The sequence below is a fragment of the Aulonocara stuartgranti genome (genome assembly GCF_965226115.1).
Source record: "Aulonocara stuartgranti genome assembly, chromosome: 7".
Classification (NCBI taxonomy): Eukaryota; Metazoa; Chordata; class Actinopteri; order Cichliformes; family Cichlidae; genus Aulonocara; species Aulonocara stuartgranti.
Window position 1 is genome coordinate 59253556 of NC_138945.1, and position 26923 is coordinate 59280478.

Below are 26923 nucleotides of genomic sequence, written 5' to 3' on the forward strand. Positions count from 1 at the left end.
GTGGGATGAGGGGTTGCCGCTGCTTCTTTTAGCAGTGAGAGAAAGTGTGCAGGAGTCGTTAGGATTTAGCCCTGCTGAGCTGGTGTTCGGTCACACAGTGCGTGGCCCCTTGCGATTGCTTAAGGAGAACTTCCTGTCCGACACTGTTGCCCCTAAGGAAAATGTGTTAGACTATGTGAGCTCTTTCAGGGAGCGTTTGCATAAAGCGTGCGCAATTGCACGGGATGCTCTCAGTGCAACACAAGGTAGGATGAAGAGGAAGTTTGATGTGAAGGCTGTGCAGCGAAAATTTGAGGTTGGTGATAAAGTTTTAACACTTTTACCGGTCCCTGGATCTTCCCTCCAGGCCAAGTTCAGTGGTCCGTATACAGTGCAGGCGAAATTGAGTGACACGGATTATGTCATCGACACCCCAGAGCGAAGGAAAAAGTGCCGTGTGTGTCATATTAATATGATGAAGCCCTACTTTGCTGGTGGTGTGTCAACAGTTGCGACTGTGGGGGTGCCGGTTTCCGAAACTCGGTATGACCCAGTAGGTGACGATTTGGTTTTCGGTTGTGCTGTGGGCTGCGCACGACTTAGGAATTCTGAAATCCTACGTGATTTAAGGTCACATTTAACTGGGGTAGACGATGATGTCCGAAATGACGTGTGTCGGTTGATTGAAAATCATCCTAATCTTTTCTCGGACACTCCATCCTGTACCACAGTGTTGGAGCATGATATCGATGTGGGGGACCATCCTCCAATCAAACAGCATGCCTACCGGGTGAATCCCACTAAGCGTGCTCTTTTCCAGACAGAAGTCTCTTATCTGTTGGAGAATTGTCTTGCTGTCCCTAGCTCTAGTGCGTGGAGTTCCCCATGTCTCCTAGTGCCTAAAGCGGATAAGACCCCACGGTTTTGTACAGATTTTCGGAAGGTGAACAGTGTGACCAAGCCTGACTCCTATCCTCTGCCCAGAATGGAGGATTGTGTTGATAGGGTCGGTTCTGCGACCTTCGTTACCAAGCTGGACTTGTTAAAGGGCTATTGGCAAGTTCCCCTAACATCACGTGCGGCCGAAATCTCTGCTTTTGTTACTCCTGACCATTTTCTCCAGTACACTGTCATGCCTTTCGGGTTGCGCAACGCTCCCGCCACATTTCAACGGCTCATGAATATCGTGCTGGGCGGCGTCTGCAAGTGTGAAGTGTATTTGGATGACATTGTCGTCTATTCAGACACCTGGTCAGAGCATATGGAGACACTCACTGATGTGTTCCATCGCTTGGAAAGGGCATCCCTCACCCTCAACCTCGCCAAGTGTGATTTTGGTAAAGCCATGGTAACGTACTTAGGAAAGCAGGTGGGTCAGGGGCAAGTGCGCCCTATCTCGGCCAAAATCCAGGCCATACTGGATTTTCCTGCCCCTCAGACTAGGCGTGAGCTTCGCCGTTTCCTCGGCATGGTGGGCTACTACCGGAGTTTCTGTCAAAACTTCGCGGACGTGGTCGCACCTCTCACTAGCCTCACTAGTGTGTTGAGACCTTTTGTGTGGACCTCTGCGTGTCAGAGTGCGTTCCGGGCTGTTAAGACTCTCCTGTGCAGTGCGCCAGTGCTGGCCGCCCCTGATTTTGCACGCCCTTTTAAGTTGGAAGTGGACGCCAGTGCAAACGGGGCAGGTGCCGTATTGCTGCAGGAAGACCATCATGGTGTGGATCACCCAATCGGCTATTTCTCAAAGAAATTCAATGTCCATCAGCGAGGGTACAGCACGATTGAGAAAGAGGCCCTCTCTCTGCTGTTTGCATTGCAGCATTTCGAGGTGTATGTCGGTGGCAGTCCCTCGCCTGTGATTGTTTATACCGACCACAATCCCTTGGTATTCCTAATGCGGATGCGGAACTCGAACCAAAGGCTGATGAGGTGGTCCCTCCTGGTGCAGGACTTCAATTTGGAAATCCGTCATAAAAAGGGCACAGAGAATGTGTTAGCGGATGCCCTATCCCGTGTTTTCCCTTAAACATGACTGTCCAAAACATCTACAAAGGAGATGTCTTTGATTTTGGGAAGGGGGGTGTTACGGCTGTGGCCATAAGAACACTGTGTGGGCTGTTTGTTCTGTGTCTCTTTACTGTGTTTAAGACTCTTTACAGGTCCCTCCCCTAATGAAGAGTAGTGAGCAGCTGATTGGACCATGGAACAGGTGACCACATTCAAAAAGCCGCTCTGACAGCTCCAGGGAGAGAGAGAGAGAGAGAGAGAGTGTGTGGAACGAGCGAGTAGCCTGACAGCCGTCGCAGTCCTGACCCTGGTTTTCCCAGCCTGTGTTTATCTTGTGTATTTGTGGGAGTGTGAATTGTAAAAGCCGCTCCTAGTGCATTAGCTGAGAGCTTAGGCACTCGTGGGCTGAAGCGGAAGGGGTGAGCTGCCTTTTCTTTTGGAATCGTTTTCTCCTGTTTTCTTGGTCAGGGAGCGAGGGATAGCTCTGTCATTTGTTTGTTCTTTTTTCTTTCTTAGGGTTTAGTTAGTCTTTTCTGGTGGGACTTAGTTGGTTTTGTTTATTATTTTGGCCTGGGCTCACCCTGGAGCTATGCTTCTTGTCCTTAAATAAAATCACTTTTTTTTACTCACAACTGGTTTGGATGTTTGGCTTGGGAACCAGGGCGGGGATTTGTCTCTCTCTCCTCCAACCTTATGTGCGTCCCTACCCGCCTAGACTAGGGGCGTAACTAGGGGCCCTCTTCCTATTGAAAAAAACAAAGGTTGTATCCAAGATGGCCGACTTCTAAATGGCCACCATAGTCACCACCCATCTTGAGGAGTTTTCCCCCTCACATATACTAATGTTCCACAAACAGGACTTTAATATTACCAACCATTCCCGTGTTATTACGGTGTATCCATATAAATGGCCCACCCTGTATAATGAAAGAGGCATGTTTTCATTTTAATTTGAAAAGAATTTGCAGTTGAAATGAGAGATCAATCATTTTTTGCAACAGTGTTGTTCAGTAATGAAGTTATGAAATGAATAAATACATTTCTTTTAGGTTAATCATTTTTCAAATTTCTTTGTATTTTTAAGTCTGTCGGTAAAATGTAGGGGTTTTTGCTGCCTCTTTGTGGAGAAATATAGGACTACATGCTCATATTGGGCAAAGAAAAAATGTTTTAAATAAAAATAGCCAAGCAATAATATATCCTGATTATGTTTGTATCTGGGGCATGAGATGCGAGAAAAAGAGATGAAAACAGATTTTCATATGACCTGGAAGCTACAGAATAGAATACCTTTATTGTCACTATACAGAGCTACAGAGCACCTCCTACTCGGTGCAAACGTGGTGGGGGGTGCAGAGTTTCTGCAGCACTATATACATATGAACAGTATTTTGAGAAAAAAAAATATAAAATGTACAAATATACAATCGGGTAAAAATAGAAATATGTAAATAAATAGTGTTAATAAATAGAAGAGGGGGGGCAGTGAGGTGAGAGCTTATTGTTTAATGGAAGCATAGCTGACATATATGCCATCAGGGGTAAGCACATAATCTTTAAATTACTAATTATCCTTACGTATAATTAGTAATAGTAGGAGCTTCAGGTGGTGCAGGGGCATCAAACGGGAGCTGGGTTTGTCCACATGTTGCAGAAAGCATCCCTCATGACAGGGCCATAGTCTGTGTGGTAACAACTAGGTTTTTCAACAGGACAACACTACAGTACACAATGCCCGCAGGACAAGGGACTTCTTCCAGGACAATAACATCACTCTTTTGGACCATCCTGCATGTTCCCTGTGAACCTTTGGGATGGATGGCTAGGGAAGTTTACAAAAATGGGCAACAGTTCCAGACAGTAGATGCCCTTCTTGCGGCTCTCTTCACCACTTGGAGAAATGTTCCCACTTACCTCATGGAAACGCTTGCATCAAGCATGCCGCAACAATTTTTTGAATTGATCAACAATAACAGTGGAGCTACTCATTACTGAGTTAATGTTTAGAACTTTTACGGCTGATCAAAAGTTTAAGACCACACCTTAAAAAAAACCTGTAAACTCCCCCAAAACAGAAATCAAACAGCTTGATTCAGTTTAAGCTTTGTTTTCAATAAATTGCATGCTTAAAAAAATGTTTTGTCTCACTCTTATTTCTTCTTGTTGCATGTTGAAACTCTACCTGGAACCTTGTTAAGATACAAATATGCAAAATATGAATTTTTGATATTTTTAAACTTAAACATTTGATCAAGACTGCATATGGCACAGGGCCCGTTAGGCTCATTTAATGCAGTGTGGCTCGAGTGGCCTGACACTTCCCAGAAACAACGCTGTTAACCAAGAACAATGTACAGTAGAGTTTGTATGTTGAAGAGGCACATTTTCTATTTGTTTTGCAGCACTAAAAAGAAAAAAGACGACTCTGAAAAGAAACAAAAATTTTCATACAATTCAGTGTTTACAGTATGTGATCCCTTGGCTTTGTGGGCCTCAAACGGCGTTCACATCTGAAATGAGAGAACCAGTGCAGCCAGATGTTTTGTCAACATCCTTACATTAAAACAGAAAAACCACCATTTAACTCTCATAAGTCAGTTTAATCATAAATCCAGTATGTAAACAAATATTTACAGATGGTGCAGGGAAAATGTGATACGTGCTGGATTCCTTTACTAGCAGCAGGTGGCGCTGATTATAAACCAAAGACCTGAAAATATGCTAAATAAAACAGCACCAGCACCCACTTCAGGATCAAACACAAAGTACCTCCCTGTCTTTAACCAATTCTTCCCACTTTTTTGCATTCACTAATTTCTCCAAAATAAAGTATGCATGCTTTTCAGTTCCACTGTACAGATAATGGCTCACAAATATTTATTACAAAGTACTCTAAAATACATGAAGATGCAGATGCAGCATTTTTGCACGGTGCACAAAATACAAAAATGGCACAAACTGGGTTTGTTTGGTTAAGTGACCTTGAAGATCTTGACCTTATCAAAGTAAAATAGTGCACCATTATGTTAAAAAAGCAAAAAAAAAACCAACAACAACAAAACAAAGCATGCAATAGTCATACACTTCAGTCCAATTCTACAGAACAGGAGCATTGTTTCTTTGCATTGCTCTCCTTATAGAGCTTTCTTTAAAAATCTATACTGGGGAATACGTTTAAATTTGGCCCAGAGTGGTGAGAGACAATCAGATTTAAGAAATAAATAAGCGTGCAATGATGTGATTGTACAATATCTGCGGCTGCCCTTTAAGTTCACCCTTGTCGTCCCAAAGCTGTGATGAGGTCCTGCAGTGGCTCAGTGTCTTCTGGATCCAGCAGCTCATGGTGCCGGCAGAAGAGCGTCAGGTGCATGAAAAGCGTGTTGAGGTGCGGGTGCAGACCCACCTGCTGGGCCTGTGTGTAGTGAGACCAATAAATGTGAGCCATTGTCCTGAACAACAACAGAAACACCTTCTGGACCATAAACACGAAGCCTGTCGGAAATTTTGCACCTGGAGAAACAAGGAAGAGATGACAGTTTAAAACTAAAACTGAAACTGAAACGTGCCGTGCAATTAGGTAACACACGATGTAAATGCACTCTACCTGCTTTTGTAGGGAACACGTCTTCATCAGTCAGTAGGTCCTGAATGTATGACATGGCGTAGTCAAAGTAAAGTGGAGCAGAGCACTTAAGCTTCCTGCCATGGTCATCAGTCCAAACATAAACCCTGAGGACGAAAGCGTACTAAAAGTTTACACAACATGGAAACAACAGAATCCGTACTTGATGTTTTTTAAAGGGTAAATATTGTGATGGCACTCCTGGGCTGATAAAGACTGAGAAGCTGCTCAGAGCTCAGCTTAAAGACTGATTATAGTACATTTAGGTCAACCTCATGCAAGCTCTCCTAATGCTGTTAGCAAAAAGGCCGTTTGCTGGCAGTAGTGTTGGGAAAAAGGGAAAAACGAACTTTTAAAACAATTCACATAAACATAATTTAGGAGCTTGGACATTTTACTTCAGCACATGCTGATTGCTTGCACTTTACCCCAATGACTGCAACAGATATAGTGTGCAAGGTTACCCATATATAATATGAATATAATATTATATTATACATCAAGAACAGCTTTTGTATCTGCATACGGTGCCACAATTTGCAGTATAATACTGAGTAACTTACACGTTGCCTGGTCCACAGGCAGTTGGGCATGTGCTGGGAGTGCAGAACTCTGATAGGGCACTGGAGAACAGGTTTATATGCTTGAAAAATGCCACAGCTGGAAAGAAAATAAATAAGCACAGCAACATTATATCTTGCGCACGTTGCTGTTCTCTCTTCTTCTTTGTTTTTGCAGAAAGAAGAAAAGTGTTGGGAGTTAAAGAGCTGCAGAGAAATGAGTCCAAACACAAATCTGTTACTACTTACTGTTGCTGGCAAGCCACTCTGCCTTGTCGACGCCAGGCGGCAGAGCTATGAGGGCATACATGTCTGCATGTGTGATCCGCTGACACACATACTGCTGCTGCAGATATGGACGCGCTTCCTGGTTATTGTTATTAATCCCCCTTGAGAAGACAGTTCAGAGTTAATGAAGCCGACACAGAAAGAGAAAGAGTGGGAGACCGAAAAATATCGCTGTGTCTAACGACCAACGGGTCAGTGGATTAATGACTGCTGCTGCACTCAGTAGATATGATGTTTTAAGTTCTTTCATCTATCTTGCTCTGTGTTGGCTGACACACACACATTGAAACATACGAGCACTGCTGTGACTGCAGACCTAAACATCCAATACAGCAGCAGTTAATGTAATGAAGGCAGTCAATTCAGAGCCAGCGTAATTACTGTTAATGAAGCAGACTGCTGCAGCGGTCAATGCTGGAAAGCAAATAACTGAGCAAGATTGTGCAGGATAATGTAGAGCCGAGTGCTGAGGCCAACCCTCTTTGGGAAAACATCTCTTTTTCCTACATCGGTTTATATACTGCACCTACTGATAAGCTACAGACAGGGCTTATTAATCAGGAAGGTGTGACAATATAGATAGAGAATACTGGGAATGTATGATGTTTACAGTGTGATGGAGAGTCAAACCTGGCAGCAGAATTTGACTTTATTCAAAGCAGGGATGCAGGATAGTTGCTCCTGATCAGAGCAGGCTAACTCAGACTTTTAGTCAAGACTTTGCAATATTAAAAGTGTAGTGGATCAGGCAGCTGTCACGCTCAGCTTTCTTACACACACACACACACACACACACACACACACACACACACACACACACACACACACACACACGCAACAGCTGAGGGTTTACTTAGTATGACCTTGCCTGCTGTGATAAGGAAAACACAGTACTCTCCATGGGGTTTCACTCCCCCCTGTATAAATGTGTTAGTGTGTGTGAGAGAGAGTGGCTGCCAGGGATCATTTGTGTAAAGGTTTAAACAGGAGGTCTTTTGTCAAACGTGAAAGGTCAGAGCAGTCAGAAAGGGAGGAAGAGTGTCAGAAATCAATGTAAACATTAGCTGTGCAAAGGTACAGTAGAGCAAAGCTTTGCCAAGCCATGACAAACTTTCCTAATGTCCACAGGAACATCAGCTGCTCACATCCTGCTCTGTTACAGCTCACTGACATTAACTCAGTCACCTCCTCTCTTGGCTACAGGTTGTCAGCACACAAAAACAAAGAACCCAAAGCTAGTTGTCATGTTGTGTTTTTTGTGTAAACACTCTCCTCTGTGACCCTGCTCTCCTGCACTCAGCCATCTGTCCACTTTTACTTTGTCCATGAGCGGGTTTCTCTTCGCTACAGCGAGCTGGCTGTAAAAGATTCAACCTGGAGCAAAACATTTGCCTAGTAACTCAGATAAAACACATTTTCCCAGTGCCTTTCCTCATATTAGTTTTAACTGCTGCTCATAATGTGTTCCCGCTGTTAGAGGAATCCACCGTCACTGATGGCATCAGGCAAATATGTAACACACACGCACACGCACACACACACGCACACACACACACACGCACACAGTCTTATCTGGAGAACATTCCTGAGTAAACCATGTGCAACCAGCTTTCTAGTCACATTTCTTACACACCATTAACAGATATAAGTATTGTCCTCTTTTTAACATGAGTGTTTGTTCTATCAAAAATACAGAAGTAGTAAAAGATTGACAGGACAAACAAAGAAATGCAATAAAATTAAAAAAAAAAACAAGGAGAAAAAGAGATATAACTTACAATTTGTCACTGCTGATGTCAGAGGGCTGAAGGGTCTTCCCGTCTGCTTCTTTAGCCGAGGGGTAACTATGGCACCCCCCCATGGCGTGAAGCTAAGAGCAGAAATGTTGATCGTGCCAGCTCCACTTTTCCATCCCAAACACACACACTTCTACACAGTCTGGGCAACATATGGCCACCACTGCTCCAACACAAACATGTCTCAGCTCACAAACCGATCCAAGGTATCACACCCCCCCTCAAAAATCTCCTCTACATAAAGTTTGTTTTCTCCAAAATATAGCGAAAAAGTAGTCCAAGAGTTGGGAATCGTCTCCCTTAGTCGTCTCCTACTCTTTTTTTGCTCCAGTGATCCAGTGTCAGTGTGTTTATGTCTCCTTTGTCTGAAGTCCCACACCCCACAGGCTCCTCCTCTCCCAGCTCCAAGCAGACAGGCAGGTTTCTCCACAACCCATTAAAAGTACAAAAACACAACTCCGCCTTCTTCCCTTTTCCACCCACTGCAAACAGACTCTCCTTCATGCACTCTGCGCAGAGAGAGCAGGCAGGTGTGGATCAAAACCTAAAAAGGTGTTTGTTTTTTTTTCCCTGGTGCAAAAGTAAGTAAGAAGGGAAGAAGGCAGGGAGAATGGTAGAAAAGAGTCTTACCTCTTAAGACTTAACAGTATCTGTGCTCCAGGATTAGTATGACAAACATCTAAGCTCAGGAAAGAAGCCATACACCCACGGGTAAAACGGTAGCTACATATAGAGAGGACCACAGGCTGAAAAACTGAAATGTAAGTGAAGCGAATGAGCACAAATGAAGGCTCTTCAGGTCCTTCTCAGCTGTTATGGGAACCAACTTTACTTGATGCCTGCAGCACACTGACATCTAACTGACAGGCAGGTTTATGTTTGCAGCAGGGGAGACACTGTGAGGGTGTAGCACTGATTGTATGTGTGGGAGACGGGGACCCAACATAATCCACCTGTTCAACTTCCCTTAAGGTAAACATATTCCAAAGACCATGTCCTGTTGACTCTTTCTCTCTCTGTGTACTGTGTGGTGTGTGTGTGTTTTACAGTAAGCGTCACACAAACAGAGGCGTATTTATCTTTGACATATTTATTAGGTTCATATCTGAATGTACAAGCTAAATTGACAACAGGTAACAGACACATTACTCTAAATGAAAAAAAGAACCCAAAAACAAAGACACCAGCATCAGTCCGCTTTACAAAAAAAGGCATTTAACCACACGGCTGTTTTTCCCACCACTCCCCCACACATCTGCACACACATGCCCTAATATAATAATAAGCTATAATGTGAGAAAAAACTTTGAAATGGTCTCAGTGTAAATAATAAGTAATTGGTAAGTAACAACTTCACACCCATTGTTTCTCAATAAAGTTCGGGGCACACACTGTGCAATACAGCGAATGCCCAAAAAGAGGTGAACGAGGCTAATGTGCAAACTTAATGGCACTTAGAGATGAATGCAACGTACCATTATGCATAATGTGACAACATACCCGTAGCTAAAACACTCAAACTGAAGGGGGCACACAAACACGCATTAAATACACATACACACAAATGGTATAGGCCAGAAGCACTGCTTAGGCTTAGTGACGGGTGGGATGCCATATTCTGACCATGTGAACAACCCTGACAAACGCAGCCCTATTTTTCCTCTTTTAACCCTGACAACGAAGCGGTGCTAGCTCTGTGCAGTTTCACTTCAAACGGCTCAAAGCGGTGAACAGATGAAAGCAGAGGAGGAAGAAAGAGCTGTGATCTAAGACGAATCTTCAAAGTCTTTCTTTGACTTGTGGCATTCTCTTCTCCAGCTAATAACTCCATCACATGATTCACAAAGAAAAAAAAAAAACATGAGCAATGGATCAAACAAAGGCTGCTTCAGATAAGTCTACACCTCTAAGACCACTGCAAGAAAAGAGGCTACTTCACAGATATGAAACCCAGTTGTACACTGGTGGGAAGACACACTTTGGCAGAAAGCATTGAAGAAAAAACAACAACAAAAAGATATTCTAAAGTGTCTACGTGATTCACTCGTCAAGTCAAACATTCCCATCGCTCTGAGGGAGGGAATTACGTAGGGGCGCTTAGCGCCACCAAATTAAAAAACCAAAAACCAAAAAGTGCTTCTTGAAAAAGTGCTTTTAAAATAAATACAACAATCTCAGAGAATCGTTCCATAGGTAAATGCAATTTAATTCGACTCCTACCCTGAGAAAGAGAGAGACGAGGAGAAAGATGACGTAAAGGATGACTGTCTGGCACACACAGATTTTAAAGGATAATTCAGTACAACTTGGGTCACGTTTTCTTACGTATTGTGTTGTTTAATGTAATCTGATTATGACCAGACTGGATTAAACCGGTTAACTGTTTATAACAAGCATAGATTTGATGAAGCAGGAAAGATCAGACAGCTAACTTAATGGCGTGCCACCTCAGTGAGCACTGATGGTGTTGCTGCAACTAATGTTGACTTTCATTACCGACTCAAGTTCCCCCCCCCCCCGGAATTCTCGGCCTCTAGCAGTTCTATCGCACCTTTTTCTGCGTCTTGCCATTGCTCCACTTGTGCAAGAATGTGAGTAATGTTACACATTCCTGCAAGTGGCTGCAGACACTACACTGATCGACAGGAAGAACAAGACTGCTACCAAGTAAGCAAGAACGTAAACAATGCTGGATTTGAAATATCTACCAATGAATTAGCATTGCAAAAGGAAATGCACTCCAGACGTTTCTTAGAGAACAATGGGTTTTGGTGAATGACACCTGAGGTCACAATATTTCCTTTGTAAGTAAACTCCACTGGGCACCTCTAATCTGCCAAGTAAATTTAAGCGTTTTGATCTGACCGGTCTTTTGAAAATCCAAAATGAAGTTAAAGCAGGAAATGGAGCAGCTAAATTAGGCAACATTAATTTACCGATTATAAAAACCTGTGCCTAATGTGCTTCTGTTGATTTATTATTGCTCTAACAAACACATTTGTTCAGATCCAGTTTAAATTAATCACCGTTGTTACAGTGGAAACACATGCGTACACAAACGATATGATCAAAAAGCAGTACATGGACTATTTTATTGTTTATCATAATTTTCCCCCTGAATTTGACTATTTAAATTATGCAAAATGGGTTTAAAATTGATACAGGGTGGAAATAAAAGAAAAAAAAAAAGACCCAAGTTGTCATTAACAAGAATCATCCTCAAAATAAACAAAATGGAAGACGTACCGTAGACGACCAACTCGTATTCACAACACTCCTAAACTGCCATGTAGGAAGCATGTAGCAAAGAAACATGAACTGATGCTGGCCTATTAACCGAAACACAGACATCATTATTGCCTCATTTCGACAGTACGACACACATACGATACACACATCGCAACCTGCAAAACAACCGCCTTGCCGTACACTGGATTTATTCCAAAAATAGATATGATGTTTATATATATACTGTTTACATTTATATTACGTTTACAGATTACCAAGAAGAGCCACAACCTAATACAGGTTCAAATTTCACAATATTACATTTAAACAGCTCTGAGGGTGGTATGAACTTATACGTGGGCTGCCATTTTTTTCCTTTTTTTTTGCATCTAGATATGGTTGTGTACACTTGTGTGTGTATGGCACTGTGTGTCTGCGTGTGTGTTACACAGGTGTGCTTTCTTTCTATCTGCATACCTCTCCTTTGACCTGAGAAACGTACTCTGTACCTCAGACAGAGCTCAAACACACACGCCGGCACACACGTCTATACACATGGACACAACAGTACACACACGCGTGCACACACGTACCCCTAAACTACTTGAATCTTTCAGGAGGAGGAAGTGACACACGCGAGGCCCCCAAATCCAATGCTCCAAACTAACAAATAGAGAGCACTTGCGCGTCATGTGATCAAAGGAGATAAAAACTTACTTGACTGAGAAATGATCAGATAAGTCGCATATTTGCTATAATGACCTGTCTGCCCGGCACGAAGACTGAAATGTTGTACACAAAATGGCAGCTAGCTAGCGCTTTGCAAGCATCTTGGCGTCTGTAATCTTGGCTGATTATTTGAATGCTTTTTGTTACTAAAGTGTAAACAGTCAAATGCTCTCCTAGAAAACAGAAAAAAATCCACTGGACCATATTTATACCTGGAGAGCAGACAGACCCAAATAATCTGAAATCCCGGTGCTTAATTTAATAAAATGTCAAATTTCAGAATAGGGTGTTTTCTTAACATTAAAAGTGCAGCTGGCACATCAGTAGATCCCGACAGATAAAGGTGTTTACATTTCCAAGTTTAACGGGAAAGAAATTCATCTTGAAAAAGTTCGTATGTAACACAGTTTGCCTTTGGTGTGCCTGGCACAATGAAATGTTTTTCATAAAACACACAATTCTTTTTGAAGCGGTTCATTTATAATGATGTCATGAAGGCGCATTAGAGACATCACTAGTACCCATGTGTTGATTTCTGGTATCCATTATAAATACTGCTCGAGCTCTGCACTAAGGATCTTCCATTCACTTACACGTCTTTTAGACACAAACGAGGGTATTGATGGACTGCTAACAGGAAGCAAAGGTGGCGTGGCTGTGTGTTGAATGATCAGGTATGAAGTGTGTTCCTGCACCACTTCGTTAGGCCGGTCCATTAGCGGGGGACTGCATCTCTCTGTCAGTTAAAAAAAAGAAAGAAAAAAAAAGAGAGAATTCAGACGAGTTGGTTTCCTTGTGGCTACTGTTGCTATGCATGTCAAACGACACTGGCCCATTCAAGTTTGGAAATCCAGCTTGTTATCATTACCTTAGCACAACACCAAGGCTTTAGATCCAAAACCAACAGGTAATATCATGATGGGTGTGTACATCTTTTATGTACAGTCTATTTGTTCACTAGCCCATATTTTCACCTAAAGGAAGGAGAGATGATCTAATAAAAAATATTTTTTTAAAAACTGACAAGAGAGTAGGAAAATGGACTATAATATGCACTGTGGCTGCAAAGAAAATTCAATTGTAAAGCTGCAGAAAAATCTTAATCTTGTGAATTCATGACCATCACAAATGCACCATTCCTTGGACTCTACAATATGTGCTGCTGTTTGTTTCTAACATGGCAGCTGAACATTATAAACCTTTACAAATATAACCTTACAAACAGTTCTTACATTGTTCCACACATCCTCTTATGGCCTCACTGTAGTTTTTTTGCGAGATCAAAGTGAAATAAATTTGATTTGTTGAATACGTATTCTTAACTAACCTGTATTCTATTAATTGATTTTCCAGCTGTGCAAAGGGGTTATTACAAAAGATTAGAACCAAGTATAATTTAACTTATGCTTATATATTTTACAAATCTTTAATTAAAAAATTTAAATTAATTTATATATTTTCTGCATCGCATGGTGAATACATGTAATAACTTTGCAACTGGGATTTATTCAGTGCTCAGCAGGTTGCATGTGTACAACATATTCCTTCAGCATGTAATCTATATTGCACTTGTGTCACATGTGACACGTGTCTCTAAAGAATAGATCTTTAAAAAGAAAAATTTGTACCATTTACATACTTCATAAACTTTCATTTGTTCCAACTGTAATTTGGGGTTCAGTAACTTTTACTAAAGAAAGAAAAACTGCTCAACTACAGCAGAGTATCCATCTACAGCCTATGCAATGATGCTGTATGTTGTTGTATGACAGAAACTAAATTATTCAACAAAGAGGCCAAAAATCTCCCATTTCTGGAATTGTAAATCACCACAACAGTCCTGTAAGTGATGTAAAATTGTTTATTTTTGGCTGCCCTGGACGTAGATAAAACATTCATGATTTAATACTCCTTAAAGCTTCTAAGAAATGCAGCCAATTAGATATGACAGGTTACACCTCTGTTCTTGAGGTCAGAAATGTGCGTAGGTTGTGCGGTGACTCGTCAAAGAGCTCTCACATAAAGAGGTGCTTTGACAGGGATGAATCACTGATGCAATGTTTGGTGATCTCATCCCTCTATTCATCTCTATACAAAACACACAAATGCAAACTTACTGTGTAACAGCAGCTGCCTGGTTAGCCGAATCAGCAGTAACTGGGCTGGAACTGTTCTCATGTTGCTTTCCTTTTTCACCTTTGCCACTTTCTTTATCGTTAGCGAGCCCTTCCACTGGCACGTCGCTGAAAAAAACAAAACAAAACAAGAATTACAGCTTTAGCTACGAAAACAAGTGACAGCTGAACTGAGTACTGTAGATGCTCCTTTCTGCTGCTTGCTAAATTGTCTCCATCTGCTCTGATCTGTGGCCTCTGTCCCCGCTGTCCACTGAGTTCAGATTGGACTTTAACTCCAGCATGCTCGTTGGTGCACTGTTAGTAATTTGCTAATGTACTGGTTTGTTAGGATGTTGATAAATTGGATAGGTGGCAACCTTTATTCATAGCATGCTATCCAACAGACCGTTAGTGGTGAGGGTTCTCTGAATGAAAAATCATATCGAGCCATAATGTTATGATTAAAAATAAAACCAAAATATCACATCATTACAATCAGCACTAATATGCTACTCTTCTCTCATCATTATACTGTATAAAACAAGTAAGGTAACAAATAGTCAACCATCTTTTCTTTCATAAATGCACAGTGAATTTCTGTTATATTTGAGAATCACAGAGAATACAGAGACTCTACAAGTCACCAGGTTGGAGTTAGTGGATTTTCTTTTTTATGAATTAGGCTTGGCCTGAATTATGCCATAAGGAATCATTACTCCTCATCCTGTTAAAGGCAACAAGCAAAACGCATCTTAAATCCTTAACACAACTCCAGGAAGCATTCCACACTTCAGAGCACAGGACCTCAAGCACAACATACCGTCTGACTGCAGGTCTGAATACTCTGGAGTCAAGGGGAGATGAGAAAGGAGGGAACAAACAGGGGGAGGAGGATAATCAGAAAAAAAGCAGAGAAGGGGAAGCAAAATTGTACAGGAGAGCAAAGGGAAAGGAGGGCTTTATCAAAGCCTGGCACACTGGACCAGACAGAACAGGAGCTCCCTATTTGTGTGAGAGAATGTGCACCTGCTGAAGACTGCCCTCTCATTTTTGGCGTCAACGGTGAGCCGGATGGTCTCCTTGCCAGCACCTGTGGTGATGGTCTCTGTGGTGACCGTCTCACTGGATGTGGATTCTGTCTTTCTTTCTTCCTCATCGCTGTCGGAGCTGCTGGAGGAGGAGCTGTCTGATGCCACTAGTGGTGCTTTCCTTGCCACGCAAACACTCCACACACACGCTGTTGAGATTAACAGGAAAGAAACAGTTTGTAAAATTGATGCATGGTTATCTGAAAAGCTTACCTGCCATTAGGGCTGCTCAATTAATCGAATTTTAATCACGATTACGATCTGGGCTTTCAACGATCATTAAAAATGACGGAGCCGATTATTAGCCCCTCCCTCATTTATCCGCGACACCTTAAAGGCCGGTCCGTGAAAATATTGTCAGGCATAAACCGGTCTGTGGCGCAAAAAAGGTTGGAGACCGCTGATTAAGAGGACCCGAGGGAAGCTCGGAAAGCTCGGAAAGCTAAGCAGAAGTTATTTGGAGAGGAGAGTGACTGCTGTTGGTTGAAAAGAGAGGTAAAAAAAAAACAAAAAAAAAACTTCAGTGGTGTTGCACACTATTTTATATTATTTTTTAAAGTCATTGTTAACCCTTTAAATCCGGTCAGAGCAGCATGCTCCGTTTTGTGTAACTATTTTTAAATCCCTGTAGAACCTGAACCACGTAAGCTAGCGCAATAATTTGTTTTGCATATGAAACCGGATGAGTTTCCTTCCACATAAAGCTTTGCAATAATTGCATAAAAAGCGCTTGCAGGAACAAAAACATAATATTCCAGAAACACGCTTTGCCGATCCGATCAGCTGTTCGTAACACTTCCCACAGTGAAACAGACGTCAGCGCGAACTGTCGCATGTCCGCCATTTCCTGGCCGAAACCGGAAGTGACGTCATTTTCGCAGAAATGTAGTTTTTTTACTTGTAGGCCTTAAAAACATCTACTGGTCATGTTTGACTTTTCTGAATAGTTTCTGGGATGCTTGCACTGCTGGAAATAGTTTATTTTGATGCGCATGCTGTTTTCTTTGCAAATTTGCATCATAGGATTGTTTTTTTTGTTTTTCCTGCAGTATATAAAAATTGGTGTATCTCCAAAATAAAACTATGAAGACACTCAAAATAAATTTCCTGTTGTTGTAAACTATTTTTTGCAACTTTATTGTATTTAAAGTTTTGAGGGATAAACCTCTTAAATTTCTCCAAGTAGAAATATATGTAAAAAAACAAAACAAAAACGATATAAATTTTTTTGTAGTTTATTGCACTTTTTTGCAATTAATGTAGTTACTATGGACTTAATGCATACATATTATTAAAATATGGGCTATAACAGTTATTTAGCAACTTGAAATGCTCCCACAAATGGCACTACAACATGTAAAAAAATAATATAAGCTCTGGCGGACTTGGTTCTATAGTAGGTCTTAAAGGGTTAAATAAATATCGTCAAATAATCGCGATCTCAATTTCAGTGAAAATAATCGTGATTATCATTTTTGCCATAATCGAGCAGCCCTACCTGCCATAAAGTTAACCAACTGACTGATAGAGATGTTAGAGGCCTTGTCATTTAGATATCCTTCCTGTGGACCATGATATATGGAGTTGAATAGAAATACAGTGGAGACTTTTTACCATTTCTGTAGTTTTTTTTATGTTTGAGTGAAGTGTTACAAAATATTCAGTCAGTCATTCTGAGGCTACTTACGGTTTTGGTTTGGTTTGGGGATGTCTGATCCACTGAGCTCTGAGTCCACAGGTGAGCTGCATCTCGGGCCTGTTTCAGAGCTGCTGGACATAAGTCACACAAATAATAAAACAGAGAGAAAATGCACTGCATCTAATAAACTACACACACCCTTTGTATGTGGAGGTTGTATTTGTTTACCTGTGATACTTGTAAAATCAGATGCAAAATCAATGACTAGGAAAAGGCACTCAGTTTGTTCACAACAGCTAGCAAAGAACACAGTATGGCACTGCATGCGAATGTAGAGTAGAAGCCAAATCGCATAAACGATTTGTGTTCCCCACAACAGCTCAAGCTTTCAATGATTTAAACTAACACAAGTTAACATGTTAATTAGGGCTGTTCGATATAACGATATATATCGGATGACGATATAAAAACGTCTATCGTTTAATTTTACGCTATCATTTGTTTCGTGGTGTCGCAAAATAAACTGTTTAGGGCAATATTTTTTCATCGTTTTGGTGGTCACTGTAGTGGCTATATTAATTTCTTAAAGTTCTCTCTTTCTCTTATATTTAATATAACCACACTACAGACAGACAAGCGCCTGTTTTTATGGGTTGTCCTTACCAACAACGACGGTAATGCCATCGCATGTCCGCTTGTTTATTTTCCACATAAACCTTTCACAATAAAGCTCAAGATCCTGTTGAGAATTTTCAAAAGAAACTGAATCACGTGAAAAAGTATGCAGAGTATTGACGGATGAGAAGCAAAAAAAAAAAAAAAGGTGCTAAAAAATAAACCTTAGACTCAAATGTTAGAACAGGCTTTCCCTGCAGCACGCCGTGCAATAAATACTCACAAAGAAAACGGCGGCCGTTACAACTTATGTCTAAAAATGTATAGCTTCATGCATCGGTTAAAGCACTCGACTCCAGGTACATGACGCCCAGCTGGAGACACTTCACCTACACGAGATTCACAGAATTTACAGAAAAGTGAGTTATATCATTATCGGGACAATAGATGTTTTATATTGGGATATGAGATTTTGGTCATATTGCACAGCCCTAATGTTAATCTAACAAAAGTTTTAATGTTATTAATCTGTACTGCCCCACTATGCTGTAAACAGTGACCCTGCCACTAATGACAGATGCATCAATGTTGAAAGGCTTATTAGCTATCACCTTTGATAATGAATACCTTGTCTACTTCACCTCTTAAAGAATCCACCAATCCAGATCAAAAATCCAGAGAAAAGTAATAAAGTCTCAAGAAGATATAACATCTGTAAAGCAAAGCTCTGCCTTGGACTTGCTGTTTATAGTGATTGGAATAGCCTACAACAGAATGTGCACTGTATGGAAAAAACCTTGATATGGAAAAGATATGGAGAAGTCCATATCTTTGTTTTTTTTTTAAGAGCCGATCTAAATAGTTTCAAATAGAAAAATTATGCACAGTGTTCAGTGTTGGTGAACATATCCTAACAATACTGGTCATGTGACTAAAATGGTTTGTCGTTAGTTTTGAACACAAATGTTCTCCTTTGCACTACCACTTCAAAAAACGTGTCACTGGGCAGGGAGGAAATTTTGTAATGTTTTTAAAAAAGAAAAACTCATGGTTTTTAGACATTTTTGCACCTTTTTTTTTAGTTTTACTTCGAGTTTCCTCTGAAAAGTACGTCTTTCTATCATAGAAAAAATTATGCCAAATGAGCATTTCCTTTAAATAAAATATTAATCATCACGAGATATATAGTCTTATAATATTAATTAGATGCTTTTTAGACAATGAACTCTCCTTACATATAATGCACCCAAACTCACCAGCAAAAAGGCTGAAAGTCTGTGAACTTGGCCCATCCCTTCTCCTCGGCCTCTGTTGCAGCTGGCTGAGACACTGGAGCGTCCCAGGCTGAGAAGCCCGCTCCTGCTGCAGGAGCCTTTGAATTCACTTCTCCAAAGTCTGCTACCCATCCAGTGCCTGAAAAAACAAACAAACAAGAGCATACATACATGACATGTGACACTTAAAACCTGCTTTAGACCTAAAATACAACTACGGCAAAACAATTATACACGATTACACGATATATCATATCTCACTCGTTGTTGCCTCGGTCTGGTCCGGACTTGCAAAAGGGTCCAGATCATATTTAGGGTCTTCTCCCTCGTCAGAGTCTGAGTCTGCTGCTCTGCTGGAGCTCTCACAAGTTTCTGTCATGTCACAGGTCTTACTGGTTGCTTGGCTTTGGGAGGACTGTGACCCACCAAACCTTGAAACATATGAAATTTGCACGGAATACAAAACCATCATTTTGAAGCAAAAATAATGATAATAATAAAGATGTTGAGAGCATCTTTATTTAAAGCCATGTAGTTACCTGTTCCGGGACTTGGCTTGTGTTGCATAGTTAATCTCCTTCTCCTCCCAGATGTCCTCCTCCTCATCATCAAAGGGCTGAATCCTCTCTTTGGAACAAGCCTCAAATACAGCTGTGTTAGCCTGCACAAAAAACAAACAAAATAATTAGCTGTCAGGTTTGTTTTCTGAGCTTCAGTGCCTAAAAACAAAAAACAATGTATAGTTAAGAATGAACAAAAATATTTACAGCCTAAGGAAAGAAAGAAAACCCCTTTAAAATCAACTTACACTGTCATGGCCAGCATCAATATTGATATTAATCTCTGCAATCCGATCAAAAGTTGCCCTGCAAAAAGAACCAGGATTCACACCCTCCGCACACACGAGTGAAATAAGAATAAACCATTACTTGAGAAAAATGTCAGCTAATTTACCCAATGCTGTCATCATGATCAGTGAACTCCTCATCATTAAAGCCAAACTGATCCACAAAGTTAGCTGTCATCTGCTGGATCTGGTAGTCTGAAAAGGCCTAAAAACAGATCATAACAAATATAATTACAGCACAAAAGCCCATAAGAGAAGCAAGAAATATTTTAAATATGTGCTTATGTGTGTGTGTGTGTACGCATACCTGCTGTATTGTCAGTTCTTTGGGGAAGGGGCTCTCCATATCATCCTCTGAGGAAGGACGAGGGTTGCCAGTGCCAACCTTAACATGGAAAGATCAACACTTGTGCAGTGCTTAAAACTCTGAATGTGTGTGTAATGAAAAACAGGTTCTTAATTCTACAGATGTGCACGAATTAGGATTTACCAGGTCTATGGTGTTCTTTCTGTTGGTCTCAGACAGCGTTTGATCTACAAAGGTTTCCCAGCGCCCTCTGTAGTCCTCTGGCAGCTCTACATGCAAACACACAACAGCAGCATTATGAAAGCCATAAGCCAGTTTGGTGTGATTCGTGGTAGTTACTGCTTTCTTCCACACAGAAATGAGTCCATGTGTCCACAAACACATACACACCTGCAATGAGGCTACTGATCTGGGTGTGAACCGGGCCTTTCTCCAGATTGTGCACCACTGTGTTGGCGATCCTGGTCAGATGCCCCATGTAGCCTCGTCGCATACCACGATCTGACCTGAACAAATAGATATGACACTTGGAGAAACCCAGAGATTACCGCCAATTGCCACAAATTCATGTAAAGATCTCAAAGTTACTTACTGAATTTTATCATTTCCTTCCCAAGCCTCTAGAATCCTTTGGACGAGGTGGCAGTGCTGAAACAACTTGAGAAACAAAAACATTGAGTCAATCAGTTATTTATTTATTCCGAAAGAGATGCCACATTGCCCATTCTTGTAGATCAACCCTTCTACTTCACAAATACAAGCAGAGACACTCACATGAGTCACCATTAGGTTATGAGCAGAGTTTTCAGATCTGTCTGATAGTTCAGAAGTCGGGGTCTCGTTCAACTCCTGTTCTGGTGCTGCATCTGGATGAGGCTTGACTTTTTCCTGGGTAACCAAGCCAGGCTGAAGTCTCATTTCGTGGGCACAGGGCCGGACGATAGCAGCAACACAAAGCTCCACTTGGAGATGCAGAAAGTTGTTCCAGGTGTACTTGAAGAACAGGTCCTGTATTTTTCAAAGGGGTATTTAACACGTAATGTTTTCTCAACATAAATAAATTGTCAAAAGTGCAGCAGATTTTCTCACCAGAAGGAGGTTCAGTGTATTGAGTCTGCAGAGTTCCTGTGCTACGACTGCGTGGCTAGCAGAGCTGGTATAAAGCAGAGAAGCCACTAGTCTGGCTACGTGCAGACGCGTGTTCCCCAGCGGTTCCTCCAGCACACCCAAAGTCGTCAGCATAGGCTCTCGCTACATGGATAAAAGGCAGAGGAATTTGGGGAAACACGATCTAGAGGTTTTTGTTTTGTTATACAGGTCTGACTACTGTACAACAACGGCATGTAAACAGCAGAGACTCAAACATACCTGATAAAGAAAGAGGCTGGTGGAGCAAGCAAAAGAAAGCCTGCGTCATGCAGCATGACTTGAGCTAAAAGAGCTTGCACTTTTATACTGGGCAATTTCATCATTTTTGAAACTGAGCACTAACACCTTGATGAAATACACAGGGGATTCCTGATTTTCCATACAAAATGGAATGTATGTGGACAGACTGAATTTATTGATACCTGATTTCCTAAAAGCCCGTTCTCACCTAGGGAAACGCTCACACAACAATCTTAAATACCCTCAAGCGGCTACATTATCATTCATCATAGAAAGACTTGTTTATGTACCTTGGGTGGCTCCAGAAGTAGCTGGTGGAAGTGTATCAAGTGTGGCTGGATGGCCAACAAAATACTGCTGTTAACAGTGTAGCTTCTCTCAAATCCCTGAGCATCCATTACACCATCCACCCTGCCATAAAGACAGAGGAACAAAAACAGAAAACTCAAAATAGATGTTGGGAAGGCTTAATAAATAGGGATATAAAATAAACTTTAACAAATGTTTAAAAAGAGATTAAAATGCCCAAATTTTAAATGAGAAGGCTTGTCAGAGAGCTTTGTAAAGAGAAACTTAGCTGGAATAGCTTCACACTGTTAGAAATTGTTTGAGGTTTCTCACTTACACAGGCCTCCTGATCTCCAGTAAGGTCAGAAGAACCTGAATCCCGTTGACGATACAGCTCTCAGTTCTCTCTCCTGAGAACATATTCTGCAATAACTGCTCCACGCACTCCTGCCTGTATAAACAAAACGGAGTACGTTAGTATCGCTGCATCCTGTTTAGAGAGCATAAACCTGCGTGCATGTGAGTCTTTCCAACTTACGATTCAAGCACAGTCAGCAGTGGGTCAGGCTGTGAAATCTCTTGGAGCTGGCTGGCCTGGTCTCTGCTCAGACGAATGATATCACACAAAGTCTGCGATGCATTTGACTGCCTCTGTGTTGGGCAAAAATCAAACAAACAACAATCACATCTGGACACTCAGTCTTATGAATGGTTTCGTTGTGAATAAAAGCAATGGCACACTTTTAAAGACCAAAATAAAATATTTGTTAAATTTAAAAATTATGAAATTCTCCACTACCTCTTCATCCCTCTCAGGGTGAATGAGCTCTATGAGTCTCTGGGCCAGTTTTTGTTCATTCAGCCACTGTTGAGAAAAATATTGCTTTACAACTAGACAAAAATAATAATAATTAAAAAAAAAAAATCAGATTTATGTGAAATTCTGAATGTGGGTCTATTTGTCTCGTACAGTAAGTGTCTCCAGTCGTAGAGGCGGTGGCTCCACACAGCTGATAAGGCGTAGGAGCACATCCATCATGGCTGACGTGTCAATATGCTTCAGGACCAAGGAAAGAAATCCATCCTTCTTCTGCAGGAAACTAATCACCTAAACAGTACAGAAAGCAGAGAAAATAATGATTATACAAAACAGGAAACTGAAGAATGGGATAAGGAGCTTGCTGTCAAACAAGTGGTATTATTTCTCAAGACTGACTCGCGCTGCATAAATGTGACACTATTTCCCAAACGATATACTGCTATTTGAGCAATACAACTTGAAATGCAATAAAATCTAACACTGTGGGTGACACCGTAGTACAAAGACAGATAAACCATTATACACACACACACACACACACACACACACACACACACACACACACACACACACACACACACACATAACAAATGCTTCTATTACGCCATCTTCCCTGTGCAATATTTGTTTAACTTCGTTGGAGCAACTATAACCACATAATTTCAAGTATTCTGATTCAGATTCAGTTCAATTATGATTCAATTCATCATGAGCAACTGTTCGGGTTGTACTCTGTTTCACCCGGTGACAGCTGCCCCAGTGACTGTCCCTTATGGTCATGATATAGGTGAGATAGTTGCCTTACTTAAAGTCTTAAAAAGCTACTCTAAAAAATCTGAAACCCCACATCAGAATCAAATGAGCTTCTATTCACACACACAAATATATACAAAGTTCAGAGCAAATGAAATGTAGAGGTAATAAGCTTTCTTTATGTTTTAGTTGGCTTAATACAAGCAGGAATGTTAGCCTTAAATGGAAGACTATATAAGCTGCAGTCCAGCCATTCATTTTTGAGTTAAGTTGTTTTGGACAATAATGGTTCACTAAAATAATTCCCTTCTGATACGGGACAGTTTTGATTATGTGTTGTTTCATAAACAAGCAATCTTACACTAAAATCATCAACTCGGACACTAAAAGGGTAAAATAAACCATGCATGTTGGCACCTCAAAAGAAACAGAATTTTAAAACAATTTTGGGTGAAAGTACATTTTTTGTGAGTATTTTCCATTAACTTGCCTCAGACTTATTAACTGAAAACAACATCACAAAAATGTAACCGTCATCTTTATTAAGCATGCCCTTTTGATGTAGCGGTGTACGTGTGTGTTACCTGCTCAGTCTTCCGTGTGATGAGGTTCCCAATAGTTTTGCTAAAGAAGGATGCCAGGAGGGGGTTAAGTGGGGATGGCTGCTCCAGGAAGGCATACAGGCTTTCCAGGAGTGGCTCCTCATTACCCAGCTTATCATTGATCACTCCCACATCACTTGTCAGCAGCTCACATGCTATATTTGGATACCTGTTGTAAATGGCATGGACATATATTGCAGTAAAATGATGGAGGAACAAAATTATTGCTATATTTTCCACTTCAAAGAAAAACAAAACAAGATAAAATTATCTGGACAGGACTTTCATTGGTTTGCTGGCAACCGGGCAATTAAATAGTTTTGCTAATTTAGGGGAATCATTTCTGTTCTTTTAGTCGGATTAAAAACATTGTTTAAGCAAATCTGAATCCTCTTAAAATCCAGGCTCATCTACAAAGTGGCTGGTAACAGATATAATGTAGTGCAGCACCAGGAATATATTTTTACCCTGAATATAATAAACTACATTAGAATATTCTACACAACAGCACCTACTTGAAGCGCTTTGTCTCCTCTACACCAGTAGGAGGCTCTGTAGTAATCAGTCGAACCAGCTCCTGCATGCTCTGGTCTTGGCACAAGAGCACAAGAAGCCTGCAAAACCACAACGGTGACATAAGATGCACAACTTATTAATTTAGTAAGCATTACAGCAAAGGTGATTGATTATGCGAAATGTGGTAATAATTTGCAGCTACACCAAAGTAGACATTAAACAGACCTCCTGTTTTGGGCCTTGCACTCCTGCAGCACATCCTCCTCATCCATGAGCTCAGCGAGAGTGACATCCTCCTTGTCCAGTAAAGCCTCCAGATGAGAAGATGTGTGTAAATCAAACTTCCAAAACATGACTGACGTCACCGTAGCATACACTCTGCTGTTGAGCAAAAGAGGATGTGGTGCGGAGATAAGCAACAGGATGGTGTAGAATGCACGCAAAAGTTAATTTTTGATTTAGTTTAATTTATTTATGAATGCTTACATTTGGACAAGGAGAAGTATACTCAGTTGGATCTTGCTAAAGAGCCATTTGCCTCACAGACACTGTGCAACCTGTACATCAGAGACAATATTCATTTGAGTATAGCGAAGGTGGAAACACACCCACTTTACTCATTCTAAACACCAGACACACCAACCCAGCAGAGTTGCCTTCAACCCAAAAAAGGGAAGCAGCAAAATGAACAACAAATGTTGGAGAATCATTTACAGTAATATTGCCTCTGCCTTCTTCAGAGCTAGATGAAGGGCTGAACTCAGGCTAAGAGGCTTGGACTCCTCTCTGGAAAGAACAGGAAGCAATGCATCTGTAATTGAGTTACTGCTGCTCATTCGTGTATTAACATTAACCACTTTGCTTAGGGAAGGGACTCACACATGCACTTGCATCAGCAAAGAATGACTGGAGATAAGAAAGATGCACACACTGACCCTTCGGTGACAGAAATGCCTGAGTATGGGAGGTTTCTGGGAGCTAGCAAACTTGAGTCTAGGTGTGGTGGTGATGACAGCTGAATATTGTAAGAGGCAGGAAATGTTGCTTGCTTTGTTAAGGCTTTAAATATTCACCTAAAGCCACCCCACCCCGCAAACTAAACCAAATCAGACCACACTTTGTACGAAGCATCCATCATGAGTCCATTATCTCTTAGATGCAAACACATGTTTACAAACAAACTCTCGTCAACGCGAGAAAACAAGAGGGTAGCGTATCGTTTTACAGCACAAAATATGGCTGGAAATAACTTACACATATCTAGAGACCATTAAAAGTAGTTGCATAACATTGAACGGTGTCGGAGTACGCCACCCTTGTGCACACATCCCTTGAACAAACACGCAGGGGATAAACAAGTGTCTCGGGAATCTGGGTTTACAGATTCGTCATTGCCATCTGTGGATTTTAAAATTTAATACAACAGCATAACCGTGACAGGCCTGCCAAGGCGTCCTAAGAGCAGCTGTAAACGGTTACTCTGAGCTGTTAGCGGATTTTAGTTATAACAGGGTAACAGTCAAGTCAGCGTGGAGCCGTGTTAGATAGCGAATCCGTGCATTTAACTCCACGTTAACTTATCTCCTTTATCACTGTCTCCCTTAACCACTTTCACTTACCGTACCTTGACTGCAGATCGTAAAGCAGCCCGCTAGCAAAGCAAGCAGTGCCACAGTCGAGTTGCTAACAACCCCCCCCCCCCCAAAAAAAAAAAAAATTATTATTATTTCTTACTGGAGACAAACCACATTCAGATTAAAGCTAATATAGGTCAGTATTTATCGCCGCTGGTGAGCTAGGTGGTCGGACGACGTGCTCCTGATTCAGACCTAGCTTGAAGTCACCGTCTTCTGATCGCTTGCACAGGCTTTACGTTGGGCTACACATGTTTACCTCCCAAAAAGACATACCACCGTTACCTTTGAGCCATTGTTTAATCTGTGGACATCTGGAAGCTGAACTGCAACTCGGCGACTTTGGTTGTCAGGTCACTCGGAGGCCCATCGCAGCCTATTCAGGGCTGCGCTGTTAGCTTAACGATACTACCCTTTCCACCGGCTGCAATGTCATTTACACAGCCGTGTTACTCAGCGGCTAGCTCTGCTGCTGCTGGGAGGGCTGTGTTGACACGGTGTAAATTATTATTCAGGAGTCCAAAGGACCAAATGGGGAAAAAAAATACATAAAAATAGTCAGGTTTGGAAATCAAAATGGCGACTACCTAAAACCTAAACGTAATCAAAAAGTTCGGCTGTCCATCAACTGTGTAAACATCCAGTAAGTCCATATTTATCTGCTGTCATCAAGCACTGCAGCAACATTTAACATTCACATCCATGCTCTCAAACATTTTTTTTCTTTATGAAATTAAACACTTTAAGTTTAAAACTGGGGTGAAGAATGCAATAATGCATACATGAGCATTTATTTAATATTGCAGGAAAATTATTTAGTTGTGC

General features: G+C 41.2%; 2 protein-coding genes across 3 annotated transcripts; both read right to left on the bottom strand.

Annotated features, from left to right (window-relative positions):
* Nucleotides 1-4565: 4565 nt before the first annotated feature.
* LOC309710842 (MOB kinase activator 2) lies at nucleotides 4566-8658 on the bottom strand. The gene is made up of 5 exons (XM_082540662.1): nucleotides 8235-8658; nucleotides 6418-6557; nucleotides 6172-6268; nucleotides 5591-5715; nucleotides 4566-5496 (listed from the first exon to the last, which is right to left on the bottom strand). The coding sequence occupies exons 1-5, from the start codon at nucleotides 8315-8317 to the stop codon at nucleotides 5258-5260; spliced, it is 684 nt and encodes a 227-aa protein (XP_082396788.1). The 5' UTR covers nucleotides 8318-8658; the 3' UTR covers nucleotides 4566-5257.
* Nucleotides 8659-9326: 668 nt separating this feature from the next.
* ppp6r2b (protein phosphatase 6, regulatory subunit 2b) lies at nucleotides 9327-26785 on the bottom strand. Of its 2 annotated transcripts, none has more exons than XM_082540659.1 (25): nucleotides 26384-26785; nucleotides 24951-25021; nucleotides 24690-24845; nucleotides 24464-24562; nucleotides 23931-24117; nucleotides 22744-22881; nucleotides 22573-22638; nucleotides 22312-22424; nucleotides 22111-22224; nucleotides 21776-21896; nucleotides 21186-21347; nucleotides 20871-21104; nucleotides 20689-20753; nucleotides 20487-20602; nucleotides 20280-20365; nucleotides 20097-20174; nucleotides 19897-19994; nucleotides 19751-19808; nucleotides 19482-19603; nucleotides 19204-19373; nucleotides 18925-19081; nucleotides 17102-17184; nucleotides 15353-15563; nucleotides 14327-14452; nucleotides 9327-12945 (listed from the first exon to the last, which is right to left on the bottom strand). In XM_082540659.1, the coding sequence occupies exons 3-25, from the start codon at nucleotides 24815-24817 to the stop codon at nucleotides 12912-12914; spliced, it is 2766 nt and encodes a 921-aa protein (XP_082396785.1). In that variant the 5' UTR covers nucleotides 24818-24845; nucleotides 24951-25021; nucleotides 26384-26785; the 3' UTR covers nucleotides 9327-12911. The 2 variants fall into 2 exon arrangements, with proteins under 2 accessions (XP_082396785.1, XP_082396786.1); XM_082540660.1 differs by having other exon boundaries at nucleotides 17102-17181; nucleotides 26384-26784.
* Nucleotides 26786-26923: the final 138 nt, after the last annotated feature.

What these genes read in the sequence shown, in the direction of transcription:
- LOC309710842 (XM_082540662.1), bottom strand. Translation starts at nt 8,317, where the DNA reads ATGGGGGGGTGCCATAGTTACCCCTCGGCTAAAGAAGCAGACGGGAAG. An exon ending in GACATCAGCAGTGACAAATT is followed by an intron (nt 6,558 to 8,234) that starts GTAAGTTATATC and finishes TGTCTTCTCAAG; the next exon opens with GGGGATTAATAACAATAACC. An exon ending in GCCTGTGGACCAGGCAACGT is followed by an intron (nt 5,716 to 6,171) that starts GTAAGTTACTCA and finishes TTTCGTCCTCAG; the next exon opens with GGTTTATGTTTGGACTGATG.
- ppp6r2b (XM_082540659.1), bottom strand. Translation starts at nt 24,817, where the DNA reads ATGTTTTGGAAGTTTGATTTACACACATCTTCTCATCTGGAGGCTTTA. An exon ending in GATCAGTAGCCTCATTGCAG is followed by an intron (nt 20,366 to 20,486) that starts GTGTGTATGTGT and finishes GTTTGCATGTAG; the next exon opens with AGCTGCCAGAGGACTACAGA. An exon ending in GATCATGATGACAGCATTGG is followed by an intron (nt 19,809 to 19,896) that starts GTAAATTAGCTG and finishes TTCTTTTTGCAG; the next exon opens with GGCAACTTTTGATCGGATTG.